At 45.9% G+C, this 26616-nt stretch overlaps 1 protein-coding gene across 1 annotated transcript in view; it reads left to right on the forward strand.

Annotated features, from left to right (window-relative positions):
* The first annotated feature begins 1581 nt into the window (after nucleotides 1-1581).
* Plg (plasminogen) overlaps nucleotides 1582-26616 on the forward strand; it is a 37392-nt gene continuing 12357 nt past the window's right edge. Inside the window, exons 1-13 of the mRNA XM_038339406.2 lie at nucleotides 1582-1738; nucleotides 5125-5260; nucleotides 7417-7523; nucleotides 11449-11563; nucleotides 13225-13364; nucleotides 14734-14854; nucleotides 16402-16520; nucleotides 18123-18285; nucleotides 18828-18973; nucleotides 21040-21199; nucleotides 23193-23374; nucleotides 24120-24268; nucleotides 25326-25419. Of these exons, the coding sequence (XP_038195334.1) occupies nucleotides 1690-1738; nucleotides 5125-5260; nucleotides 7417-7523; nucleotides 11449-11563; nucleotides 13225-13364; nucleotides 14734-14854; nucleotides 16402-16520; nucleotides 18123-18285; nucleotides 18828-18973; nucleotides 21040-21199; nucleotides 23193-23374; nucleotides 24120-24268; nucleotides 25326-25419 (1681 nt within the window). The 5' untranslated portion in view covers nucleotides 1582-1689. The remainder of the gene's footprint in view (nucleotides 1739-5124; nucleotides 5261-7416; nucleotides 7524-11448; nucleotides 11564-13224; nucleotides 13365-14733; nucleotides 14855-16401; nucleotides 16521-18122; nucleotides 18286-18827; nucleotides 18974-21039; nucleotides 21200-23192; nucleotides 23375-24119; nucleotides 24269-25325; nucleotides 25420-26616) is intronic.

Genomic DNA, 26616 nt, shown 5'->3' on the forward strand with positions numbered 1-26616 from the left:
GACTGAGCCTCCTAAGTTTGTCAGCTTCCTGAGTCTTATGAACCTCCTTCCTCCCTTGAGGAGGAGCGGTACACAGCGCCACATCATGGTGCCATCTCTCCCTCTCCTTGCTTTCTTCTCTCTCTCTCTCTCTCTCTCTCTCTCTCTCTCTCTCTCTCTCTCTCTCTCTCACACACACACACACACACACACACACAGTTTAGTCTCATGGAGTTCTGTAGAAGGTTCTACCTGAAGCATCCTGGTCCTGCACTAATTGTCCTGAGAAGGATTTTGTAGGCAGGAAAGAGCAGCAGTGCCTGCCTCTTGTCCTTATGACACACCGGAATAGAAGTCAGTTTATTTCAAAATATTTTCAAACACCAAACTACGAGCTTTAAAGCAGTCTAGTCAAGGCAGGAAAGAATAGACTCTAGAGTTACAGCTGAGAAGATTACCAGAGCCTAACACACACCTGTAGTCCTAGCTACAGAGACAGGGGGATCACTGTGAGTTCCAGGCTAGCCTGGGCTACACTAGGAGGCTGTTTCAAGACAACAAGAACAAATGATCAAAAAGATGCTCTTACAACTGAATCCCACCTCCTTCACTTTATGCCATGAGGCGTTACCATGGTTCTGTGAGTTCAGATGAAGGAAGGGCTACATTGGGAGGGGATAATGAAAGGAATGGGAAGTGATAAATGATTTCAAAATATGTGTGTGTGTGTGTGTGTGTGTGTGTCTCCTCAAAAGCCTGGAAAAGGACATTAGAGCCCCTGGAAGCTGGAGATACAGGTGCTTGTGAACTGTCTGATGTGGGTGCTGGGAACTGAACTCAGGTCCTCTGGAGCAGCAGTAAGTGCTCCTAATCGCTGAGCCATCTCTCCAATCCTCAAACTGATTTTGATTCGACACAGTAGGTTAATGGTGCCTCTCTGTGGTACAGTTCTTGCCTGGCATTCTGAGTATTACTCTATAGTCCAGTCAAGGAATAAGGCGCACCAGGACAGGTTATATAGTGCTTAAATTGGAAAGGAATGGGAATACGGCAGCTTTGTAAAAATAATATAAATTAATCAATAGATTATGTCAATAGCAGGGCTGGGATAGAGGTGAGGGATTGCCAACACAAAACCAATGGCTACTCACAACATAAAAACTGAAAAACAAGCTCCTAACTATTTTGTAATACATGCATTGAGACATCGCATGGTACCCCAGGCCCTAATCGGAAAGCCGGAGCAGTGTCCAGGTGACTGCTGGGAAGGTCAAGTGAGGCTGCCGATGGACCACTTGGCAGAGTCTGGCATGCGGAAGGCACTCAGCAGACATAAGTTATTTTCAAGATTTCCTTTGTGGACCCCCAAACAAGGAAACTGAAGAAGAGGGAAAGAAATGGGAGGAACTGGGAAACACGGTGTCTGTATGAGGAGGGGAAGGAGGAGAGTCAAACAGTGAAGAGGAGCGGAGTGGGGGAGTTGCCGCTTTCACCTCCTCTAGCATCTACTGCGGACTCCACACTCCAACGTTTTGTAAGCTCCCTCCCTATTCGAGGTAATGTTTGCTCCTCTGTGTACAGCGGCGGGAGCCTCAGAGAATCATTAACCCCATTGGACTATCTCGCTTGTGGGTGCCTTTGGTCCCCCTTAAGTCAACATTTGGGACTGGAACACAGTTCTCCAGGTGCTGTCGGCCAGTCCCAGCCAGAATGGACCATAAGGAAGTAGTCCTTCTACTTCTCTTGTTTCTGAAATCAGGTAAGGTTTGATGCATGGTTTCGTTTCAACTTAAAAAAGAAAATTCTAGCCATATATTAAAAATAGATTTGCTATGACTTTATGTGCAGTTCCTTAAATTGAGCTATTGGGTTTATGGCTCAGACTGAGGAGCTTGACATAGACACTCAGTCTCCCCGTGAGTACCATTGCAGTGGGGACAAACCGGCACATGTGAGGTTTTCAATCCCTGGTGGCGGTAACAGTGGTTAGCCTCTTGGCCTAGTTTGCAGTGTGATGATGAAAAGAGCTTCTGTTGAGCTGTCCTGGTCCCCCTGGGATCTTCTGGTTGGTTTAAGGAAGGCTTTGCATAGGTGTATATCTGTCTCCACGAGTCATGTGGATCCATTCTAAAATGACAAATAATACGGTAATTGAACAAATACCTATTCAGAGATTAGGATGTGCTAGACACATGTGTGCTCTCGAGTGTGCTCCTGTGTGTGTACGTGTGCATGTGCGTGTGTGCGTGTGTGGTCTGTGTCTATACTCATATTAGCTTACAGAGCTGATGGCAGAGGCGGGTAGCATGTTTTCCTCATTATGTAGATGAAGGAATCTAGACTTAGGAAAATCATGACTATGGCCCATGCCAGATCAAGAAAGTAAACAACTTGAATTTAAATTAGTGCTTTCCAAGAAGGAATCTAGTGTTCTTTATTTTTCAACTTTGTTTAAAAGCTTTTAAAAATTTTCATTCTAAACACAGTCAGTCATATGTTTTCTAGAAGTGGTTCACACGCCATCGAATGCACGCGGTTCAGGAATGTTCAGAGGTGTTCAACTATCACCATAGAAGTTAGAATGTTTTCATAGCCCCCATGCAAAGAGACTCCGCTCACCTCAATGTGCCAGACCTAAGCCCCATTCATCTGGCTTTCTGTCTTCATGGATTTGCTATCTGGGACATTTCATATCAAAGCAACCATATTTCATGCTAGCCTTCTTCATTCTGACACTGTCAAGGGACTTGAGAATTAATCTGTAGGTCACCAAAGTTTTTTAAGTTGCTCTTTATGGTTAAATACATTTGAATTTAGTGGAAACCACTTAGAGACAGGAAAAATCCAGAGGTGTTTGAGTGTGTGTATGTGTGTGTGTGTGTGTCTGTCTGTCTGATTCTTTCTTCTCCCTCCTTTCCGTGTGTGTGTGTGTCTGTCTGACTGATTCTTTCTTCTCCTTCCTCTCTCTCTCTCTTTCTCTCTCTCTCTCTTCTCTTTCTCTGTGTGTGTGTCGGTCTTCTCCTTTTCTGTGTGTGTGTGTGCGCGCGTGTGTGCGTGCGTGTGTGCATGCATGTGTGTATGTATGTGTGTGCGTGATTATCCCACTACAGCACATAGAACCTAGGATTGGGAACACTGTGAGCTCAGGGCTCACTCCCAGAGGCTAGACCTAACTTCTCTGCAGCAAGTTAGTATCTGTCTCAGTCAGCCGAGGTAGGATTCTTTCGCGAGCTCTTTGTGAAAGTATTGGCTCTCATTCTCTGTGGAAATGACTTTACCCTCATTTTCTTATTGCACTGAATGGCCTGGGAGAGTAAATATCAAAATGAACAAAAAAGTTTCCACAGCTGTGTACCAAATAATGGGATTTTGGGGGGGGGAGGTGGGAGGATAAAGTCATATTATGTAGCCCTGGCCAGTTTGGAGCTCGCTCTGTAGATGAGGCTAGGCTTCAGCTCTCAGAGGCCTACCTCTGCCTCCCAAGTACTGGGATTAAAGGTATCAGCACACACACAATTACATGCACACAGTGAGGGAAAAGTGCTCTTCACTTTGATGGTATAATACACATCTATGTTTAGGCTGTAACACAAATAAGTTTTCTTACTAAAGGATTTGTTTAAAGTTTTCATTTCAATACATTATATTAAACCTTATTTCTATGTGAGCCACGGAGGTAAAGACTTGGAGAAAAATTTTAAGTATAAAAGAAAAAACTCAACCCTCCTTGGGGACATCAGCTCCTTGGGTGGATCTCGGCAACTGCACCATGAAACGAAGCCAGACACAAAGCTGATGACCCAGAGAGCTCTCTCCTCTCCATCGGCATCTGAAACCTAACCTTGCACACTCCCCAGAACCCTTTGCACAGGCGAAGAGTGACTCTGTGTCTTCCACATCGCACAGAGCTCTTCTCAAAATGAAGCGTCTGCGTTAGAATACAACACAGGCCTACGTGCCCCTGTCTCTGTCACCTCTTATGCCTAACTCAAGTGCTTTGACAACTTAAAACGCGCCAGCCAACTTTCCGCTCTTTAGTCAGCTTTCCAGTTTGGAGCAATCAAGGAGGGATGAGGTCACCAAGGAGGGAAAGGGAGGCTTCTAAAGATGATCCATCAGTTGTCTTCTCAAGTTTTCCCACTTCCAGTTCTGGTCACTCTTTAACCTGCTGCTGCATCCGGCGTTGGTCCCCTCAGAGGTCAAGGTTGTCATGTTGCCTAATTCCATGAAGACTTTGCTCTGTTCACTAACCTCTTTGTACTCTCACCCCTACGGAAATCCTGAGTATTTACACGGAAAGACTGGCAGCCGGGGCGCAGGCTTGGGCAGAGCAGTCTAAGCCTAAGCCAGCACCTTAGCCCAGGGGACACTAGACAGCTGTGACCAGCCTCTAGGGTGACAAGAGGGAAGAAACCAACTCTACCTCAGACTGAATTTCACACAAAAAAACAAAGGCAGGACACCATGGGAGCACACGCTGGGAATCCAGCACTTGGGAGGCTGAAACAGGAGGATTGCCTTGAGTTCTGGGCCAGCTAGGGCTGGCTATACAGAAAGACTGTCTCAAAGAAAAAAGTGAAGCCCAGTGTTTGTACTAGGTTCTACTTTTATTTATTTTTTTTTTAAAAATATAACTTCCTCTGAAATGATAGATACTTTCACCAAGGACAAAAAGCCTATCTTGTTGGAAAGCATACATCGCTGGCTGTCAGGCAGCCGCTTGCTTCCACATCCCAGTCTCACTCTGGGAAGACCAAACAAAAACCAGATTGCCACTGATGGCATCCTACTGGCTTATCACAGGGTGAACAATGATGAGCCATATCGTTTACTCTTTATTTCGAGCTTCATACTCATACGGTAATAGAGAGGTGGTTACATGGGCCTCATGTACTGATGTCAGTCTAGCTGTTCTTTCAATACACTGCAATCTACTGGAATAAAAATAAATTATTATGTCATTTTATTATAGTAATTAATTTAATTTAGATAATAAATTAAATAAGCCATGAGCCATATACTAACTCTCTCTCTCTCTCTCTCTCTCTCTCTCTCTCTCTCTCTCTCTCTCTCAAACGGCCATGCACATAAACAACGTTGTCATCTGATTTACTCAGTTTTCTTCTCTTCATCTTTTCCTTTTAGGCCAAGGGGACTCCCTGGACGACTACGTAAGCACACAAGGGGCTTCCCTGTTCAGCCTCACCAAGAAGCAGGTAGGGGCAGGAAGCGTAGCGGAATGCACGGCTAAATGCGAAGAGGAAACAGAGTTCGTCTGCAGGTATCAGCACCGCCATTGTCTCAAGCCTGCCTCTGCTGTCCGTGATGGCTCTTCTGAGGAAAATCAGTCTATTCATGTCAGGAGGGAGAGGGGGGTTGGTGAGGTGGTTCAGCGGGCAAAAGCCTTTGTCCCCATACCCTAAGGACTGGAGTTTCAGTCCTAGAGCCCATATAAAGGTGGAAAGGTAGCCACAGCGTTGTCCCCTGCCCTCCACATACATGCAGCGGTACAAATAGGCCTGTGCTTAAACACTACGCACACACTAACAATAGTTTTAAGAGAATCAGAATTAATTTGAAGGAAATTTCAAAACAAAACCAAGGAAAGGGGGAAGGGTGGAGAGATGGCTCGGTTGTTAAGAGCCCTGAGTGTTCCTCCAGAGGACCCGGGTTCAATTCCCAGCATCCATGTGGCAGCTCACAATTGTCTGTAATTCCAGTTTCAGGAGATCTGACACTTTCACACCAATGTACATAAAATCAAGTTAATTTTTTTTAATGAGAAGGGAATTTATAGGTTTGGAGCTTGCTTATGACATCAAAGACTCACAGTAACAAGGTCTTAAGGTTTTTTGTTTTGTTTTGTTTTTTGAGACAGAGTTTCTCTGTAGCTTTGGAGCCTGTCCTGGAACTAGCTCTTGTGGACCAGGCTGGCCTTGAACTCACAGAGATCCACCTTCCTCTGCCTCCTGAGTGCTAGGATTAAAGGTGTGTGCCACCACCGCCCGGCCTTATTAAGGTTTATTAGTGTTCCATTAAAAAAGAAATCCCTGAGGAGACGCTAGAGAGATAGCTCAGTAAAAAGCTTTCCTTGCAAACATAAGGACCTGGGTTTGATTCCCAGCGCCATTTAAAAGCAATAGGAAGTGACTATCGTCTTAGTACTGGGGAGACAGAAACAAGCAGAGCCATGTAGCTCATTGGTCACCCAGTCTAGCTAATGGGGGGGGGGGGCTCCAGGTTCAGTGAGAGACCCTGCACAAAAAATATGATGGAGAGAGCTGGAGCAGGACATGTGATGCTGACATCTGACCTACAGAGTGTGGTGGTGGTGGGGATGACAGGAAGAATAAGAATACAGAAACAGGCCAGAGGCGCAAACAACCATACATACACAATCTGGTGGGTCCTTTTGTACTTATGCAATAACCCAAGGAAACACTAATCATGTTAAAAGAATAAGACAGGGATTGCTTAGTGCAGAATCGATGTGTGTTCTGTAGAGGTTCAGAGGAAACCGCCGAGGAGCTGAGAGAGTTGAGAAAGCATCATCAGAGTCAGGGAGAAGAGGGAGGAGAGTTAGGCTTTGGGGAGAGGGATTTTCACAAGGCTGCAGGAGGGTGGAGAGGCACTCCAGGCTGGGAGAGACATAGTGCTAGCCTGTGAGAAAATCATAAGACCAGTTTGATTCAAGCAAAGCCTTTAGGGAGGGGATCAGGCTGAAAGATGGCCACCTTTGGTGCTAAATGCCAATGGAAGATGGCTGTCTTTGGTATTGACTGTCAAGCTGAGCCTCAAAGGCAGGATCACATGGGGACAAGATGAAGGAAGTATTGGCTGTTCTCTGGGGCTGTACCAGCATTTCCAAGACTGGGTAATTAATAAAAGAAAGGAGTGTGTCAAATGCATGGTTCTGGAGGCCGGAAACTAAGGCGAGGCAGCTGTACCCAGCAAGGGCCTGGTGGTGAGTGGGCACAAGGCAGGAAAGGGAAGAGAGAGCAGGCAGAGGCTGCTTCAGGAACTGTTAGTCCTTCTTAACTTCATCACCTGTCACTAGGGAAAGAAAGCAAAGGAGTCAGACAGGGTGGCCTATTCCTGGGGTAGGAGGATTGAAAGGTGGAGGCTGGCCTGGGCTGTGGCAGAACTAGCAGCCCGTTAGTCACTCCATCTTAGAAAGAAAGGAGAGAGAGAAGGAAGGGGGAACGGACAGGGAGGAAGAAGTGGAGGGAGAGCACCGCTGAAACAGACTGCCAAGGGTGAGCGTGGAAGTTTAGGAACACGAGAGCAGCTGTCATGCTGGCTCACTTATCCTTAGGACTGCAGTGCATAGACACAGTGACAGAACCACCCGGAGGTGACCATTCTGAGCTCCGGGGTCCAACAAGAGACGCACTCATTAGTGTCCTCTTTGGTAATTAATGCACCCATCACCTGCAGGTCATTCCAGTACCACAGCAAAGAGCAGCAATGTGTGATCATGGCCGAGAACAGCAAGGCCTCCCCCATCGTGCGGATGAGAGACGTCATCTTGTTCGAAAAGAGAGGTATGGCCATGTTCCTCCTTCCCCTCCCTTTTCCTCATAGCCTCACTTTATGACACCAGGGAGTGTGACAGAGACACTGAGTTAAGACTGTACCCTTCGGCTCCCACTTTTGAATTAACTCCTGATACACTAGGCACTGATATTTTCAGTTCTCAGTAACATCTAGGCTTAGACAAACCTTCTTACTTCTATTTGATTTTCCACTTCTCCTGTTCAGGAGCTGTATTTTCCTCACTTTCTTTAAAGTTTGAAGATGCATAAGACGTGTGATTTCCTTTCCAGTTTTCTTTACAACAAACCAGGAATCCCATGGCTCAAGGCCAGGGGAGGCCTGGACTCCTTTTTAAGAAGACACAAGTATTAGTAAATGGATATGGCTATTTCATTTGTGCCATTTAAAAAACTTCTGCTATATTCTATCACTGGTTGGGTAGCACAATAAGATCATTGACAGAAACCATTTAATTCTCCAAATGTTTTGTATTGGGAGTGCTGAAAATCATGAGAGAGATCCGATTTCCTGGACTTTTAATAATGTTCCACATTACAAAACCACAGTGGTAACCTCTTTCTTTAGGTTAGGGCTACCTCCCCAATCAATCCACCTTCTTACACTTGACGAGATGTTTCCCTGGTATTCCCTTCCTTGCCTCTATCTTTTTTAAAAATTTATTTCTTTTACACGTAATGGTGCATTGCTTACATGTATGTCTGTGTGAAGATGCCAGATCCCCTGGAACTGGAGTTACAGACAGTTGTGAGCTGCCATGTGGGTGCTGGAAAATGAATTCAGGTCGTCTGGAAGAATAAACAGTGTTCTTAACCACTGAGCCGTCTCTCCAGCCCCAGCCTCTGGGTATCTTGAGATTCAGGAGTCACCTGAATCTAAATCTCACCAAGTGAAGCATTTGGCTCTTATATAACGAAAGGATAAATTGGCTTGCCCACCATTGCCTGGATTTTTATAAAGAAGGACGGAGTAGGATTCTTTCTATGAACTGCTAAGGCTTAAATATGACACTTGTCAATGATTAACCAGGAGTAACACAAGGGTTGAGTTGCAAGGCTGAAGTCTGAAGTTTGAAGGCTGGTGTTGCTTGTTTTCAGTGGGTCAAAAGGTTATATCCACCATGCTTGGGAACAAATAAACAAGGGAGGAGCAAAGTCAGAGGCAATCTCTCTTGGTCCCTGGTTTCTCTACTCTGAATCTGGCCTGGTTGCTAATTTATCAGCCAGGATTTTGCTAGGATCCATCACTGTCTGGTGACATTACACGAGCTGTGTTGGCACCGTCTCCACTGCCACGTCTAGAACCAAGCCACCTTGTGTCTGGCTAGTGCCTCTGCAGTCACTGGTCCTCTGGTTGTAGCTGTATATGTGACCACTAAGAAATAGACCTTTCTGGCTTCAAGCCATTCCCAGTATAATTTTACATATTTATAGGATACATTGTAATAATTCAAGGAGTGGAGAGAGAGATGTAATCAGAGTGCTTATAATTGCATCTCCTCAAACATACAATAATTCCTATGGGTTGGGAAACTTTAAAATTTTCCCTTTTAGCTCTTTTTAGTATATAGTAAACTGTTTTAAGGCATATTCACCCCGCCGTGAAAGGGTGAGTGCTGTTTTTCAAAGCCTTTCCCAGCTCCTGGCCTCCCTTGCTCATCACACTTCAAGTTTATACCTTTGATGTGTGGGGTACCACTCCTGCCATGAAGCGTACCCATGAAGCCACAGTGCCCCTCTTGTTTACGGTGTTGGTTTGTTACAAATGCTTCCTGAGGGTCAATGAACCAGAGAGTAGGCCTTAGTGGGGAATCTTGGTGGCACTGGAAACATTATTGTGTGTCTTTACTGAAAATCCAAGCTGGCTTGTGATGTAGAGCGGAGACCTTTTGCTTGGGATGTAGGGCCCCACTAGGGGCTCTCTGCAGTGGGCTCCAGGGTTTCATTTCCAACACTGGTCTCCTGATCTTAGCAGTCTTGGTAGCACACTGATTCTGCAATGCCTTTAGGTTCTTATGACTTCCCCTCAAGCTCACTGTAGTCAGTTATATGAGTGTTGTCCTCATGAAACCTGACAGCAATTTTAAAATGATTCAGCTCCCTTACATCTTTAAAAGCATTTCATTTGGGGCTGAGGAAATGGCTGAGTCTGTAAAATGCCCGTAGCCAAAGCCTAAGGGCCTGAGTTCAGCTCACACTGGCAGTTGTGTGTGCCTGCAACCCTGGTGCCAGCAGGGAGGCAGAGCCAGGCCCATCTCTGAAGGTCATTAACCAACTAGTCTAACCAAATCAGTGAGCTTAGGTCCACTGGGAAAATCTGGCAGAGAGGGATCATGGTACCTGCTGTCAACCTCTGGCTTCCAAGTGCACCCACAAATACATGTGCACCCCACTTCATTCTAACACATACATACAATGCACATACAACACAAACACACATAAAAAGTATTCACCTGGCTGGTCATGGAGGCACTTGCCTTTAGTGTCACGGCTCAGGAGGCAGAAGCAGGCAGATCTTTATGACTTCAAGGCCAGCCTGGTCTACATGGAGAGTTCCAAGCTAACCCCAATGATACATAGTGAAGCCCTGTCACAAACAAAAAAAAAAGGTATTTAACTTGTTTTAAGAAATGAAATATGAGTACTGTTCTTTGCATATTCATGTCTCAGTTTTAATTATAACAAAGCATCACCAAATGGGATAATTGGACATTACATACAAACAATGCCTGGGACACCGCAAAATGTTTGCTAGGGAAAGAAGTAGGCACATGCTAGGGGGCCACCTAGGGGCCGATCCATCACTTGAGATCCACGGTAGCATTTGACCGTTTTAGAGACAGAATGGGACCCACTGGACGGCTGACGATTTGGGTAAGTGGAGGATGGCTGGGAGTGTTTATCATAAACATTTTGATTGCCCTGTTCAGCACGTTTTATATTGAGAGTTGTACAAATAAAAACAAAAACAAACAAAACAAAACAAAAAAAACCACACACACACAGAGTGGTTGGGCTCTGGATAGCCTGCTTTTCTCTTCCCTACCTGGAAACCCCTCTCTCTCTCTGTTGCTCAGTCTCACCACTCTGCCCCCTCCCACGATGCTGGGACATTAGCTTATTTCAAACTGTTTTCTAATTCTTTTTGTCCCCAGCCCAGCTCCATTAGGATTTATGCTCCAGGAGAGTGGCCTGTGCTTGTTTTGTGTCCTCCTGCAGTCCAGTCCTGGCACAGATTAGGCACAGAGGGCCCAAGGCAAGAACTTTGGAATAAACCTATCTGTTCTAGTTTCATTCTGATGCTGTGGCAAAACCCTCTGACTGGAAGCAATTTAGGGCAGCCAAGGGGTTATTTGGACTCACAGTTAAGTCTAGGTCATAGTCCATCACTGAGGGGAGGTCAAGGCAGGAACGCAAGCAGCTGATCACATCCCCTCCATAGTCAAGAATCGTTTCTTACTGCTGCTTTCGCTCAGCCAGCTCTCTCCACTCTCATAGAGTTCAGGAATAAACCCACACACGTTTACCTTCCGGGTAGGTCTTCCCACCTCATTTAACTCAATTAAGAAACCCTCCCATGGGCTGGAGAGATGGCTCAGTGGTTAAGAGCACTGACTACTCTTCTAGAAGACCCTGATTCAATTCCCAACACCCACATGGTAGCTCACAACTGTCTGTAACTCCAGTTCCAGGGGATCTGACACCTTCACAACAATATACATAAAATTAAATAAACTATTAAAAACTATCCTTCCACAGACACGCCCCCAGGCCAATCTGGTCTAGACAACACTCTTCCCAGAAGGTTTCAGAGTAGGAAGACGTGGCTTGGTTAGAGGTCTTTCCCGTGGTGGGACTATGCCAGGCGAAGGTTGTTTGTTTGCACTTTGAACTACTGTGTGGGGGTTTCTTTCAGTTTTTCTGTCGGAATGTAAGACTGGCATCGGGAAGAACTATAGAGGAACCGTGTCCAAGACGAAGAATGGGGTTACCTGTCAAAAGTGGAGTGCCACGTCCCCCCACGTACCCAAGTAAGCCCTCTCTACCTTCCATACCTTGCTCCTTGATGCTGGTATTCACGGATGTATTTAGAATGATTCCATTGCTCCAAAACCAAACCTGAATGCTGAGCGTGAGCAGATAGAGAACCTTCGGGTGCAGAACAGCTGCACTATTCACAGCCCCAAAGCAGAAAGGGGTTGTTTTCTACTTGTCTTGTCCTATAATACCCCAGAAGTCCTGACACAGAAGGGGGCGTGCTAAAGACCATACAGCTGAATTGGAGGCTGACATCATTTTCATTCTGTTGCTGTGTTAAAAAAGAATTATTGTGGCAAAAAAGTAACTCGGGGGAAGGGGTTTTATTTTAGATGACAATTACAGATTGTCATCATTATAGTCCATCATTATGGGGAAGTCACAGCAGCAAAGGCTTGACACTGGTAGTCACATCACACCCACAGTCAAGAACAGAGAAACAAATGCATGCAGGCTTATTGGTGCTCAGCTCCCCCTCTGTCCTTAGACAGTCCAGGATCTCCTGCCTAAGGAATGGCGCTGCCCATGGTGGACTCAATCTTCCCATGTCAATCAACGTAATAAGACAATACCCTCACAGGCACACATACAGTTATCTAGAGATTTTCCTCTTTGAGACCCTTTTATCCAGGTTAATCTAGTGCACGTGAAGTTGACAAACCAGCTATCAGAGGCCAAGTATCAGAAAATGATGTTTAGAGAGAGATGTGTTTCAGTCAGACACCAATTTAGAGCTTGCATAGTATGCCCATCTCAATGCGACGACCCAACAAGGGTATAAAACATGAAAACAAATAGAAAGTTTGCAACTTGTTTATTATTTTAGGGCTTTTTGTGTTCCCCTAGTGTAGCATTAGGTGGCAAGTTCTCTGCGATGGCTCCAGGGGCCATAGCCACAGTCCAGGCTCATTTATGAGGCAGCTGAGCTTCTACCCAGGTAGGACTTCCCCCAAACAGGTACACGGAGGAACCAGAAATCAAGCTTGCTTCTTTAGAGTGCAGGTTCTTGCATGTTTTACCTAGCTATCTTTGCAGTAACTCTCTCCAGAACCGACAATGGGCTCAGCTTTCCTCCACCCCTTCACCAAGGCTGCATCTCAGAGAAAATCTGGTCTGTGTGATCTGACAATGGACTTCCCGGTTTCCACCTGGCCCTGGCTGGCTAGGCACGCCTAGACACCACCTGCTGTGCCTGTTTCACCACACTCAGTTTTCCCAGCAGTAACATGGGGGTAATGACCCCTTTTGAGTCGGTTATTTTCAGTAAGGGCAACTGACAGAATGTCGAAGGGGGTTTCAGTGTAACGGCAGGGGCAGAGTTCACGCAAACAGAAGAGCAATCATTGCCATGGTTGCACGGGGAGGAGGACAACCAGAGAAAGTTTGGGTTTGGAATGAGCCAAGGATTCCTCATTTGGGGCCTCGGTGTTCTGCTGCCTGCTTTGGCTGGACTTCTGAGAGTTAGCAACGATGGTGAGAGGAGCTGCTTGAGCGGAGCATCCCACCCATAGAGGAATAGAGATGTGCTAACCAGAGCTAAAAGACACTCAGATGGCTCAACTGAGCCCCTAGATAGGAAGTTCAGCGCCCCCTGCCTCACTCACATGCACAGCTCTTTAGGACTCAGGCCCCACATTCCATTGCTACCCTGCAGTTATTCCCCCAACACACACCCCAATGACGGACTGGAGGAGAATTACTGCAGGAATCCAGACAACGATGACAAGGGACCTTGGTGCTACACGATGGACCCAAACAAGAGATATGAATACTGTGACATCCCTGAATGTGAAGGTAAGTGTGGCTCTAGACACCTCCTCCTATCTGCTTGTCACCTGGTCTATGCTATCCAGCCATTGCCCACATAGACATCATTAAAAAAACTGATTCATGTTTTATGTTACAAAACGGAGTAATGGACTCATCTCTTCTAAAGGAGCCCAGTTCGGACCTTAACCATCTTTATTAACAATGTTAGCTCAATGTGTGAGCATGGATAGCCAGATCCAAACTGTGGGTACAAATTCCTCTGGTTAAAACCCTCACACAGTGTAAAACTCCAAACATGGTTTGAATTAAATAGCTAAATTAAAATCATAAGAATCAATGAAATTCAAGCTCAGGATAGATTTAATGTGGGAGATTCTGTTGTTGAGTTTGAAGTTAGGCAACACACCTGCTTTTATGTCAGCATTCCTGAATTCTGGAGGGCCTATCAGTTTCACAGAGAACACCAAAGGTTAATGCTAAAACATTAAGATACCAGACTGGAAAATGTTATCTTTTCCTATTCCTTGGTGTGTCTATTAGAGCAAGAAAAAGAGCCAGGTGGGGTTGCGAGGCAATGCGGGCATGTCTCAGGTGCCAGCTCGCTTGTCTCATTACTTTATCTATATGGTTTGAGGAGCTCCTGTATTTGGATATGGATGGTCACAGGTCATTTGGCCTTGAAATCCCATGTACATGTGCTTTTTATATCAGTTTCACAGTTGTTTTTTTTAATGACCCCATAAAATTTCAGTTCTGTGTTATTCCTCCGCACCGTGGGATTTTAACAAATTCAAGTCAAACTCTAAGTCTTTAAATAAATTAGAGAGCAAAAAAGAAAAACATGACAACATTCAGGCCACCCCCATCAGTCATGTTTCTCAGCAATACATAGACACTTGGGGGATTGAGGCGGAGTGGCAGGTATCCTTCAGTGAGGTTGCTCGGGACAAACAAAAAACAATCCAGCAGAAAAATTCCAAGATAGTTCCTATATACTGTCAGTCATCAAGTGATGAAAATAAATTCATAGAATTTTAAAAGACTATTCTAGAAATGATGTTCACTACTTAATAATTAAAATGGAGAATATACAGCCTTCTGAGAATATGTGTCTTCCCCATGCGTGCCTCCAAGTTCAAGGATGTGTACGGCAGTTTCTGAATTTGACCATGGTCACCATAGTTAAGGTGGCACAGACCCAAATAGCCTAAATACACCACCGCAGAGAGAGAACAGAGCGCTGACTGCGTCAGAACATTCCAAGTCTTTTATCGGAAGCCAGGTCTGGATGGGTGGCAGGAAGCATGGTGACTTCTCTAGAGGGATCCCAGTCTGTGCTCCGCTGGGCTTCACCTCCGTTTCTTCCTTTCTCTCTCCCTCCTTCACCACGCAGAAGAATGTATGCACTGCAGTGGGGAAAACTATGAGGGAAAGATCTCCAAGACCATGTCTGGACTCAACTGCCAGGCCTGGGACTCGCAGAGCCCACACGCTCATGGGTATATTCCTGCCAAGTAAGTCATGCAGCCAAGGTGGAGGCTCTTTAGACACACACCGCTCTTCCGATATGTCTGCTTGCTTCAGGAATTGAAGGCTAGGTGACTGAGTTCCCAGATGGCATCCTCCCCCATCAGTTGCTTAAGAAGAGTATCTTCTTGTTACTCATCACATGGTCCAAGGGGCATCATGGGTACTTCTTAGAAATGCAGCATCCCAGGCCCTATGAATAGAATTTGGATTATAACCAAATCCACAGCCAATCTGTGATTCTGTTAAAACTGAGAAGTACACTTAGCTTGTGTATGTCCCTTTCGATCCCTTTCTTTCCTTTTAAACTCCAGTTACAGTGTAGACTTCCTGACTGTGTTCTATGGGTGAATGAATACCAAGGGTCTTGCAAATCCCTGGTATTTTATATGTATTTACACTGGGTCATTCACAACTTCTACCGAGTTCTCACAGGCGACTATGAATTTAAGAAGAGTACAGGGGGAGGGTCCCCATTCCAGAAAGCAATGATGGTTTTCAGAGCAAGCACTTGAGAGGATTCAAGCTGACATTTTGCACAGGAAAACATTTCCCCACAAATGCCACTCTCTTCCTCCTCCATGATGACCCCAGTGTCATTAATAAGGATTCTAAGACTCAAGGTAATGTGGCTGAGCCACAGCTGTCCCTGTAGAAGATGACATCACTGAGTTTTCACATCTCCCATTCCATATAGCTTAAAATATGGTTCCTGCCATTGTCTTCCAAAGGCGAGCACAGTAGGGTCCTCAAAGTGTGACTAGGTCAAGCCATTTGTAGAAAACCAGAAGTGGGGGAATAAATTGACCATTGCTAGCTTTTTTCTTTTTGTCCTAAGCACTCATAGAGAGGAACAAGGAACAGAGACAATCTCCCGGCTAGATCCCTGGGTCCCTGCCAAGGAGGTGTCACTGACCAGGTGCTTGCAGGAACATAGCTCCCCAACCTTGGATTCTCTAAGCTTCCTGTAGTGGGATGCGAGCCTGGTAGCCCAGTAGGACCAGGGATCGACTTCTTGCCTGTACCAACATCACTGTCTTCAGACAGCGAGCACTTTGTTCTTTGAAGAGTGCTATTATTTTTAGTAAATAACCAGAGCTTGCTTACTTCAAAATTCTGCATGACTAGAAAGATACAGTTTCTCACCCTCTTCTGTAAGTCTCTAACATGTGGAAACATCTAGAACTACAGTCCTTGGAAGGCTGAGCCTTCCTTCTTCCTGGATTGTCAGCAGAGGACCACCTTCCTCTAATTGCAGGTTGCTAAACAGATGCTTATTCTCAAAGATTCTCATGCATTAATGTCTATAATTGCTGTTTAAAAAGTCCTTCATCCGGGCAGTGGTGATGCATGCCTTTAATCCCAGCACAAGGGAGGCAGAGGCAGGCGCATCTCTGTGAGTTTGGGGCCAGCCTGGTCTACAGAGCTAGTTCCAGGACAGGCTCCAAACTACAGAGAAACCCTGTCTCAAAAAACAAAAAGCAAACCAAACAAAAAAAAAAGCAAAAAAAAAAAATCCTTCTTGTCCACCCAGATTTCCAAGCAAGAACCTGAAGAAGAATTACTGCCGCAATCCTGATGGGGAGCCACGCCCCTGGTGCTTCACCACGGACCCCAACAAACGCTGGGAATACTGTGACATCCCCCGCTGCAGTAAGTTCCCAGCCAGTGCACTGTGCGCACCCTCCCTGCCCCCTTTGGGAAGTATGCTGGAGTGAGTACAGGTCCTAGGGAGCAGTCCACAGATCTGCAGGATATTCTTGTCCCCTTTCATCCAATTTAATAGCTAGGTAGGTAGCTGATAAGAGGATCTATTTGTTGATTTGTCCCCAGCCAGAGACTTCTGCCTTTTGTCAACAATATCAGTTTTAAGACAAACTCCAGCTTGAGGAGCCCTGACAGATCGGACTCTACACCCACATCAGTTTGTCCATTAAAGACGCAGGAGTAATAAAGACAGATAAGCAGATGTAAGCAGAAAAAGATGTAATCAGTGTGGCCAACTGAGAAGTACAGATAAAGGGTGATGCTGAGCTCATATTTAAGGGGGGACAGGAGCTCTGAGACTTTCTGGAAGGGGAGAAACGAAGGACTGGCTTGGGGTTCACGCAGCTGATGGAGCAGGTGGTCTTGGTCATGGGTGGGGTGTTGGTTGTTATCTCAGCTCTGATCCTGCAGCAGAAGAGGAGCGGTCTGGTTCCCAGGATTTGATGGTTCTCTGTGATGCAACCTCATCATCATGGGTAGCTGCCCTCACTTAGGGATGATCTGTCCTTAGGGGTACAGAGTTTCTGGGGGTTTTCACTCTGTCATGATCCAGAGGCTGTAGGTAAAGTGCTTGTCCCACAAGCCTGATGACCCAAGTTCAGTCTCTGGAACCCACATTAAAACAACAACTGAGCATAGTAGTGGTTTATAATTCTAGTCCTGGGCAGGAGGAGGTAGGCAGAGCAGGTGTAGACAATCCAATCCCTGGATCTGCCGAGGCAGAGCAGGCATAGACAAGCCAGTCCCTGGGTCCCCTGGCCAGCTAGCCAACTAGCCTACTTGGTACTTCCAAGTAAAAGATCTGTCTCAAAAAAAAAGTGAAATGTTTGGGGAATGAAAGTTGGGCCTGTTCTCTGGCCTCCACATGCACCCATGTGAAGATGTACACACACACACACACACACACACACACACACACAAAGCTGTTTGCTCATCAGTCTAGACATTCCTCAAATCCAAGGTGACTATAGAACCAAGTGATCTAGCTTCCTGTTTTCACTCTGGGTTAATCTATTTCTGTTTGCTTTCTGTATTTTGAAGCTCTGTTGTTAGGATGCATATGTATCAAAGATATTCTCCTTTTCCCATGGGCTCGCTCTCAGTTCTGTGTCTTTATGGGAGGTGGATGCTGTTCAGTTGTGCTTCTCCAGTGAATCATGTATTCTTCACAAAAGGGCCCGGATCACTGGGCTATGTAAGGACTGGAGGCTGGAGAGGACTTACACTGATTTTTGCCATGGTTGACGAACACAAAAGACTAGAGAGAGAAGCATCTGACCCGAGTCCATTTTTAGAGACATTCCTGATGAAATTGCCATAAAGATACAGATTCTGCTGAACTGAAGACACTAAGAAGTTCTCAAGTGTAAAACCCCAAGGGAGGAGTTAGGAGGCACGGCAGAGGATCTTGCATTCACCTTCCTGTAACATCTGTTGGCTCATTCGTTATAGAGAATCATTCATGATCAATTATTTCCCCTATTCAAGCAACACCTCCACCCACTTCTGGTCCAACCTACCAATGTCTGAAGGGAAAAGGTGAGAACTACCGAGGGACCGTGTCTGTCACCGTGTCTGGGAAAACCTGTCAGCGCTGGAGTGAGCAGACCCCTCATAAGCACAACAGGACGCCAGAAAATTTCCCTTGCAAGTACGTCCCTCCCGCCTCCTTCCCTGCCCTGGTAACTGTGGGCCTGTGAAGTCCATTGACTTTACCTTGGTTACACCATAAAGAATTCAAGAATAAAGACTCATCAGGTCACATGCAAGGAAAGTGACATCCAGCAGTGTTTTTCCTCTTACAAGTCTTTCTCAAAGTGTGCCCCACCAATACCATCAAGAATTTACCAGAAAAGCAAAGTCTTGGACCCAACTCTAGGGTTAGTAAGTCTGAGAACCTAGGGACAGCGTGGAATGTCCTCATTACTCCTGCATACAACACAGTGCTCAGCACAGAACTAGAGACCTATCCCATCACACGAAGACAAGGAATAGGTTGTAGCCATCGCTCTTCTGGGTCAGAGTCCGTGACATGCTATGTGATATCTAAGCTCCATATAAGCTGGTACCTGTCAGTCATTCAGTGTGTGAGATCCTAGAATATCAGTTATGTGCTGCACACCCCTCTGAAATGCATGTGTACACCTGGATTATTCAACCCTTTGAAGAACAAAACTCATACTTCTATTCTAGAAATCTGGAAGAAAATTACTGCCGTAACCCGGATGGAGAAAGCGCTCCCTGGTGCTATACCACGGATGGAGATCTGAGGTGGGAATACTGTGAGATTCCGTCCTGTGACTCCTCTGCATCCTTGCCAGAACTTTCCGATTCCTCAGGTACGAGTGGGTCACGAGAGCTCACTGGGAGTCGGGTTGCTCTGCTCATGTCTGTCTCAAATGGCCTCTTCACAGCGCACTTGGTCTCACTGTGGGCCAGAGTGCTGCTTGTGTGAGCTCAAGGACAGCATTTTCAACTCGCTGTTTGTCTAGTGGCTCAGGGTACAGACTTCATGAGTGTTTCCCAAGCTCTTGAAAATTTGACTTTCTGCTGCTATGTTTAGAAAGTTTCTTCTAAAAGTCAATGTGAACAAATCTCATTAGGGTTCTGTATTTCTGTTATATTGCTTACCTGTCCAACTTTAACGACAGATCAGTCTGTATTTCTTTGGTTGCTGTTTGCCTTCTGTATTGGGAAGCTCTGTTGGTAATGCACACACATTGTCTTCATCTTCTTGATGGAAGGCCTCCTTTGTTATGGTGTAACGTCTCCCCAAGTCTCTGAACATACTCCTCATTCTGATTTTATCTTACCGATGTGAAGCCCTTGCCTACACTAGTGTTTGTGTGACTTATTCACCTTCTTTTTCTGATTTTTTTATTGTTCTTGTTGAGCTATACATTTTTTCTACTCCCTTCCTTTTTTCCCCTCTCCCCTTCTGTCCTCTCCTGTGACCCCTGACCCCATGCTCCTAGTTTACTCAGGAGATCTTGTCTTTTTTTAACCATCCTATGTAGATCCATGTATGTCTCTCTTAGGGTCCTCTTTGTTATATAGTTTCTCTGAGGTTGTGGCCTGCAGGCTGTTTTTTTCTTTGATGTATGTATGAAAGCCACTTATGGGTGAGTACATATTATATTTGTCTTTCTGGGTCTGGGTTACCTCACTCAGTATGTTTTTTTCCTAGATCCATACATTTGCCTGCAAATTTCATGACATCATTTTTTTTTTTTGCTGTGTAGTACTCCATTGTGTAAATGTACCACATTTTCTTTATCCATTCTTCATTTGAGGTTGTTTCCAGGTTCTGGCTATTACAAATAATGCTACTATGAACATAGTTGAGCACGTGTGCTTGTGGTATGATTGGGCATCTTTTGGGCATATACACCCAACAGTGGTATTGCTGGGTCTTGAGGTAGATTGTTTCCTAATTTTCTGAGAAATCTCCATACTGATTTCCAAAGAAGCTGTACAAGTTGACCTTCTAACTGAGATGTTCGCATTTATACAATTGCGTGTGATTGGCTTTGAGCCCATTGTTAAGGGAGTTGTTCTGTCCCCTGCTTCGTGGCCACCATTCATCCTTTCTCTTTTTTGTGTCACATGGAACACAGTTACCCAACTATATTTTAGTTCACCTGTCACTCCCTTAGCTGTGTCACCTGCTGATCAAGCCACTGAAGACATTCCTCGCCTCCGATGCTGTAGGTTTGGCTCCTTGAACTTCTATTTTGTTACTATTTTTTAGAAGTTTCTACCTCTGCTGAAATTGTCCTTTTATCCTCCTTGGTCATCTTCACCAGAAGACCCACCAACAGCTAACCAAGGCTATTTCACACCCCGACCTGATAGTGTTGGACTGTGATCATTGCTAAGGAGCTTTTCGTGTGCCCTAGACGCAGGGCTGCCTTCTGCTCCATCTCCAGAAGGTCAAGGCTTTGGTGTCCTATGAGCAAAGAGAGGGTCTAGGGAAGTAGGCAAGCATTTCAGGTCTGTGGTTTGCCCAGTCCCACCTGCTGCCCTCACCATGGAGCCCCTGCCCACTTGTCCTCACGGCCACCTGGTAGCAAGTTATCAAAATAACTTTTACACAGTGACATTTCCAGTTAGCAGTACTCTGGCCTCTTTTGTTCCTCTTCCAATGGCTTTTGTTTTACTTTCATAATATGTTCTACACTATAAATCTTGTGTTTGCGATTGGACTATGCATGCGTACACATGTACATACGTGCGTGGTGTGTGTGTGTGTGTCTGTGTGTGTGTGTGATGTCCAACTACCTGTTTATATGGAAAATGAGCAGTGGGAATTCCCATACTGCTTTACTGTGTGCGTCATAAATCAGTACCCAGGTCTGTCTGCTCCAGGTCTCATTTGCTCCCCTTTCTTCTGCTTTAATTTTAGTTCTACCAGAGCAGACACCTGTGGTCCAGGAATGCTACCAAGGCAATGGGCAGAGCTATCGGGGCACATCATCCACCACCATCACAGGGAAAAAGTGTCAGTCCTGGGCATCTATGACCCCACACCGGCATCTGAAGACCCCGGAGAAGTTCCCAAATGCGTATGTCTTTGATTTTAACCATGAGAGAGCAAAGGTTTCCAGCTATGGTGACCCATGTTCTAAACCAAAGTCTTTGAACCAAATTTCTCTGAGATCAACACATGGGCAGACTATGTCAGGAACTCGGTTTTGGCAAAAAAAAAAAAAAAAAAGGGCCTGAGAGAGGAGAAGCCATCAACTAACTCCCTTTCCTGAGAAATTTTGTGGAGGCAATAGGTGGTAAGGTCCTGTTGGTGGAAACCTTGAGAGAACAAGTCACCATAAAGCTTAGAAATGATACCATCCCCCAACATGAGCTAAAGATCAAGCCATCTCTCAGCATTGGGATGTGTCACTCCCATGGAAACCACTGGAGTGGATTTTTGAGTTTGCCTTTGTTCTTGGCTTCCAGGCCAACCTTCCTAGCTGCCTCTGCATCTCTGTGTCTCTCAGTACACTCGCCGGGGCCAGAGCACAGTGCTCTGAAGGGGTGTGAGTTACCAGAGAGGACCAGTGTGGGTGGCCACTGCATTAGACAGTGAAAGGAAGTGAGCCAGTTAGGAAGGGAGGAGGAGAGCAAGGGAGATAAAGAAGGAAGGGAAGAAGGGAAAGGGGGACAGAGAGCAGGAAAGAAGGGAACGATGGATGATGGAAGGAAGGAGGAAGGAAAAGAGGGAGAAAACAAGTTAGGAAGGGAGGGAGGAAAGGATGGAGAAAAGGGAATGAAGAAAGTGGGGACAGGGGAAATGAAGGAAAATGAAGTTAAGAAGGAGAGGAGAAAGGAAGGAAAGAATGGAAGAAGAAAGGAAGGGGCAAGGGATGTGGGGGAAGAGGAAAAGTGGAAAGAAGAAAGGGTGTGAGGGGAGGAGGAAGGGACAGAAGGAAGGGAGGGAGGGAAAGAACAAAGGACAGAAGAAAAGGAAGGGCCTCAAGTTTTGAAATGAAGTACAGCATCTTTACTGGCAGGGCACATGACTAATGGACACAGACAGTCCTGACAACTGAGTGAGTCTGCATGTTCAAAGAGCATCCGGTCTACATGAGGCCAACATTCAAGTCATTGCACGTCTACAGTAGCTACACTTAACTAACAACGAGACTTTAAACATCATCAGCAATAACATAAAAACCAAAAAAGTATTTAGAGAAAATTTTAAAGTAGCATACCTAAGAACTGCAACTGTATAGCTTAAGCATTGTTACAGGGAAAATTAGGCGCTAAATAAAGAAAGATTCTGTATAGCGATCAAAAGATCAAATATTTATCAGTCCCTTACCAAGTTAGGCTTTGGGGTCAGCCCACAAATTCTAGCAGTCTGTTTTTGGAGAAAGTGGCAACATTTACAGGCAAATGTCTCCGAATTATCAAGATAATGTTGAAATGAGCAGTTCTGGAGGGCTGGCACTCAAGTCCACAAAAGCACTGTGATCAAGACACGGTAGTGCCATAGTGTTGGCAGGAAGGGACAGAGACAAAGGAAATGGGGCAGTGCAGAAACAAACTCTGGCTCATGTGGACAAGTGTTTTTCCAGGGCAGGCGGCAAAGCAGCTCAATGCATAAGGGGCGTCTTTTTCCAGAAAATCTGGCATAACAAATGCAGTGTAGATAAACAATGCCCCCAACCTGAACCCCAAACAAAGCAAGATATTGATGTATATGTGTTTGTTTTTTAAAATCTAAAATTACATTTCAAGATCTACATTGGGGAAAAGTATTTAACAGAGTGTCAAAGGAGAATATTATGATGCCTGCTTTTACATTTATACAATGTAAATATATTGCATTGTACATTTTAATATATTGTACATTTTGATATAATTCACATTGATACAATGTAAATATATTATAACCATATGCAATATAAGTTATTATATTTACATTGTCTCAGTTTTGCTTAAGATACATGATGATACATGTGTCTTCAAAGGTACCTTGCTAACACTGTTGTAACAAAATTGAGAAGGAGCTGAATTCCACCACCACTTACGACTGTGCTGTCTTGGGGTTTGCAGAGGCTTGGAAATGAACTACTGCAGGAACCCGGATGGTGACAAGGGCCCTTGGTGTTACACCACTGACCCAAGTGTCAGGTGGGAATACTGCAACCTGAGAAGATGCTCCGAGACAGGAGGGGGCGCTGCAGAGCCGCCCGTGGTCCCCCAAGTTCCAGATGTGGAGGCCACCTCTGAGCCAGGTAAGGAGCCGGTGACCAGACATCTGTGGGCAGATGTGAACACTGGACACAGAGGAAGTGGTACTGATGTGGGTGCTCCCACACTGTGTAGGACACCCGTGTGGGCTGAGGGTCTGCTCTGTGGAATGAGCTTTAGCGCCATCTTGTGGCGGGTGGGGAGGTGATCGTCAGCAGAAGGTGGATAGACAGCTTCCTAACGTTCCCTGGGAGCCCTCCTGGTGTTCTAACTATTCACACTGTTGGAAAGCTGGGCTTTCCTGGCTTCTAGCCTGAATTCCCCCTCTAAAACGTCCTATCAATGATGAGATCGTTTCCAACCCTGTGCCTGTAAACATTTCTGGCAACTTCTTAAACCAATTAGCAAGCCTTGCTAATTGTCAGTGTGTCCCTGTTTTCTGACACCCTGGGTCCACCACTAGAGGGCAACCCAACATATTGGAGCAGCAGTTCTCAACCTGTGGGTCCAGACCTCTTTGGGGTCTAATGACCCTTTCAGGAGTTGCCTAAGACCATCAGAAAACAGATATTTACATTATGATTCATAACTGTAGTAAAACAAGTTATGAAGAAGCAATGGAAATCACTTTATGGATGGGGGTCACCATAACATGAGGAACAGTATTAAAGAAAGGTCATAACATTAGGAAGGCTGAAAACCACTGTATTAGAGCAAGCTAACACTGACATATTTATGCCGTACCATGCTCAGACCTCCCAGGGGTACATAATCTCCCTCTTCCTACAGATTGCATGATTGGGGTTGGTAAAGACTATCGAGGCAAAATAGCTGTCACTGCGACTGGCACCCCCTGCCAGAATTGGGCTGCCCAGGAACCCCACCCTCACAGCATCTTCACCCCGGTGACAAACCCACGGGCAGGTCTGGAAAAGAACGTAAGCTACTCTGGTTCATGCTCTGTTCGCATTTTCCCGACATCAGCTTCTTGAACAGATTCAATTTGGGGTTGTACCAACTTGGCCAGGGCTGATCTTTAATGTTGAGGGGAAAGCAAGGGAGGGGAAATTTGGAGTAGGTCAGGGTAAAGGGACAAAGCTGAGGCCACGACCTGTGTCCTCGGTTTGACCCCATTCTGATACTGTCTGGGCAGAGCCAGATCCCATGGCTCCTGGGGTAACTACTGTGGAGAGGGGTGGTAGGCACTGCATGGGGAGGGGTGTGGAGACAGGAGGATCTTGACCTCTCTGGGTACACCATTCTCCAGCTCCCCACACTGCCTGGGAATTTCTTTGAACATGTAATTTTTTTAATGGAAGCTTTTTTATGTTGGCGTGGTTGTTCATAGTACTGACTTTGGTGACCAGAGCAACCTTCAGGCTCTCCTGTCTGGGTCAGAGCAGAAGGCAAAAAGTCACAATTCTTTGCTCACAGGAGGTTCTACTAAACACCCTCCACCCCCCCACATCCCTAGCCCCTCTAGATGCTCTCTTGCTCACTTCATTAGAGCAAAAGATGCTCTTGTCAATGAAGGAAGTCACAAAGGTTTTATTAGGTGCGTAAGACGCTCCTCTGGATATAGGATAGGTCGTAGGAGTCTGGAAGCACAGAACAGAGACACACTTGTATGACTATCAAAGAAAACATGGCCCCATGGAGGGCACAAACGTTTTTAATCAACGATAAGGCCTCATGGGCCGCAGGATTACTGAAGCTAACCAATGACAAGACAGCCAGGAATGGCCCACTGTCCCTGATGGCTGGCTTTCTTACATCTGGCCCAGGGAGTGGCTTCCTAGCTGGAACTTGGTTTGAGCAGAGACATGACCAGTGACATGACAGTCTGAGACTTTATAAACACCCTAAACCAACTATCAAAAAGTAAGATGGGAAGAAAGCAAAGGGACAGTCCCTTCCACCCTGTGAGGTTTGTCTCTGCATCTGGATTCCCCTCCACCTGGGGGAGCCTCCCCTTAAACTCCCGTTTCTTTTCAGTACTGCCGAAACCCGGACGGCGATGTCAATGGTCCTTGGTGCTACACAACAAACCCCAGAAAACTTTATGATTACTGTGATGTCCCCGTGTGTTGTAAGTTCCTCCTGCTGCCCTTCGTCCCCCTTCCTCTCTCTTCCCTTCTTCTCTCCTCTCTTTCCTTCTTTGGTAAAGAAACCACTTTCCAGAACACAGAGTGACCATCTTCTTCATGAGGATGTACACAACACAAAGCACCACAGACAGGCTCGGGCAGAGTGCCTCTGAGGAGACAATGGCTGCCTCTTACCCTGGGCCCTCATCCAAACATCTGGAATCTGGCCTATTATGGTCTTTGCCCCATATCAGCTAAACTTAATACTACATCCTCACAGTGTAGAAGGGAACGAATGAATCAGCCCCGGGAGGCTTCCCAGGAACTCTTCCGCGTCTGACTGGGAGATGCACACAGGACAAGTTCAGAGGCACTGGACTAGGACGTGTGTTAGCTATTTTGTTGCTGCTACAATGAAAATACCGTGATGGAGAGCAACTTAAGGAAGCACTCATAGCTCGCCGCTCCAAGGAACTAGACATCCACAGTGGCAGAGACTGCAGAGTGACGGCAGGAGCCGAGATTTATGGACCACGTCAGCTGCGCCCAGAGAAGCAGAGAGTGAACTGGAGGGGGGCTGAAGTAATGAACTATCAAGGCCCAACCCCCAGTGATCTACTTCCTTCAACGCGCCTCCACATCCCAGAAGTTCTTTGATCAATCCAAACAACTCCACCACCGGGGAACCAGTGTTCACACCCACGAGCCCTTGAGGGACATTTCTCATTTAAAGCACCGAAGATATCTTCCTCTTCAGCATCAGAGAAAGGGGAAAATACACACATATATTGAAAGCTTACAAAATATCTTCCTCAAATTTCATTGAAAAGAATGAAGATCTTTCTGTTAACCCCCCCCCCCATGGATTTCCTACTCACTCACCACCCAACTTAGAGATGCCATGTTGGGTTCCATCCTTGACGATTTGAGACTCTCAGGGAGGAAGAGGCTGGACCTGGGACAAGGGAGTTGACATTAGTTCTTGAGATCAGGGTGATAAATCGAAGGCTGAGTCTGCAGGTAAAGCTGCTTCTGCCCTGTGCTCACCTGCTCTGCAGTCAGAACCTATCACTGTGAACTCTTCTTTCTCCCAGTGTGCTTGCCTGGGGGAGGGTGTGGCTGGGCCCAGAGGGAGGGGCTTAGTTCGCAAAGCTTCCCGGGCTGGCTGTGTCCCTGGTATTTTGGGGGCATTGGTTAGG

Source organism: Arvicola amphibius, chromosome 8 (assembly GCF_903992535.2).
Source record: "Arvicola amphibius chromosome 8, mArvAmp1.2, whole genome shotgun sequence".
In the NCBI taxonomy this organism is placed as follows: domain Eukaryota; kingdom Metazoa; phylum Chordata; class Mammalia; order Rodentia; family Cricetidae; genus Arvicola; species Arvicola amphibius.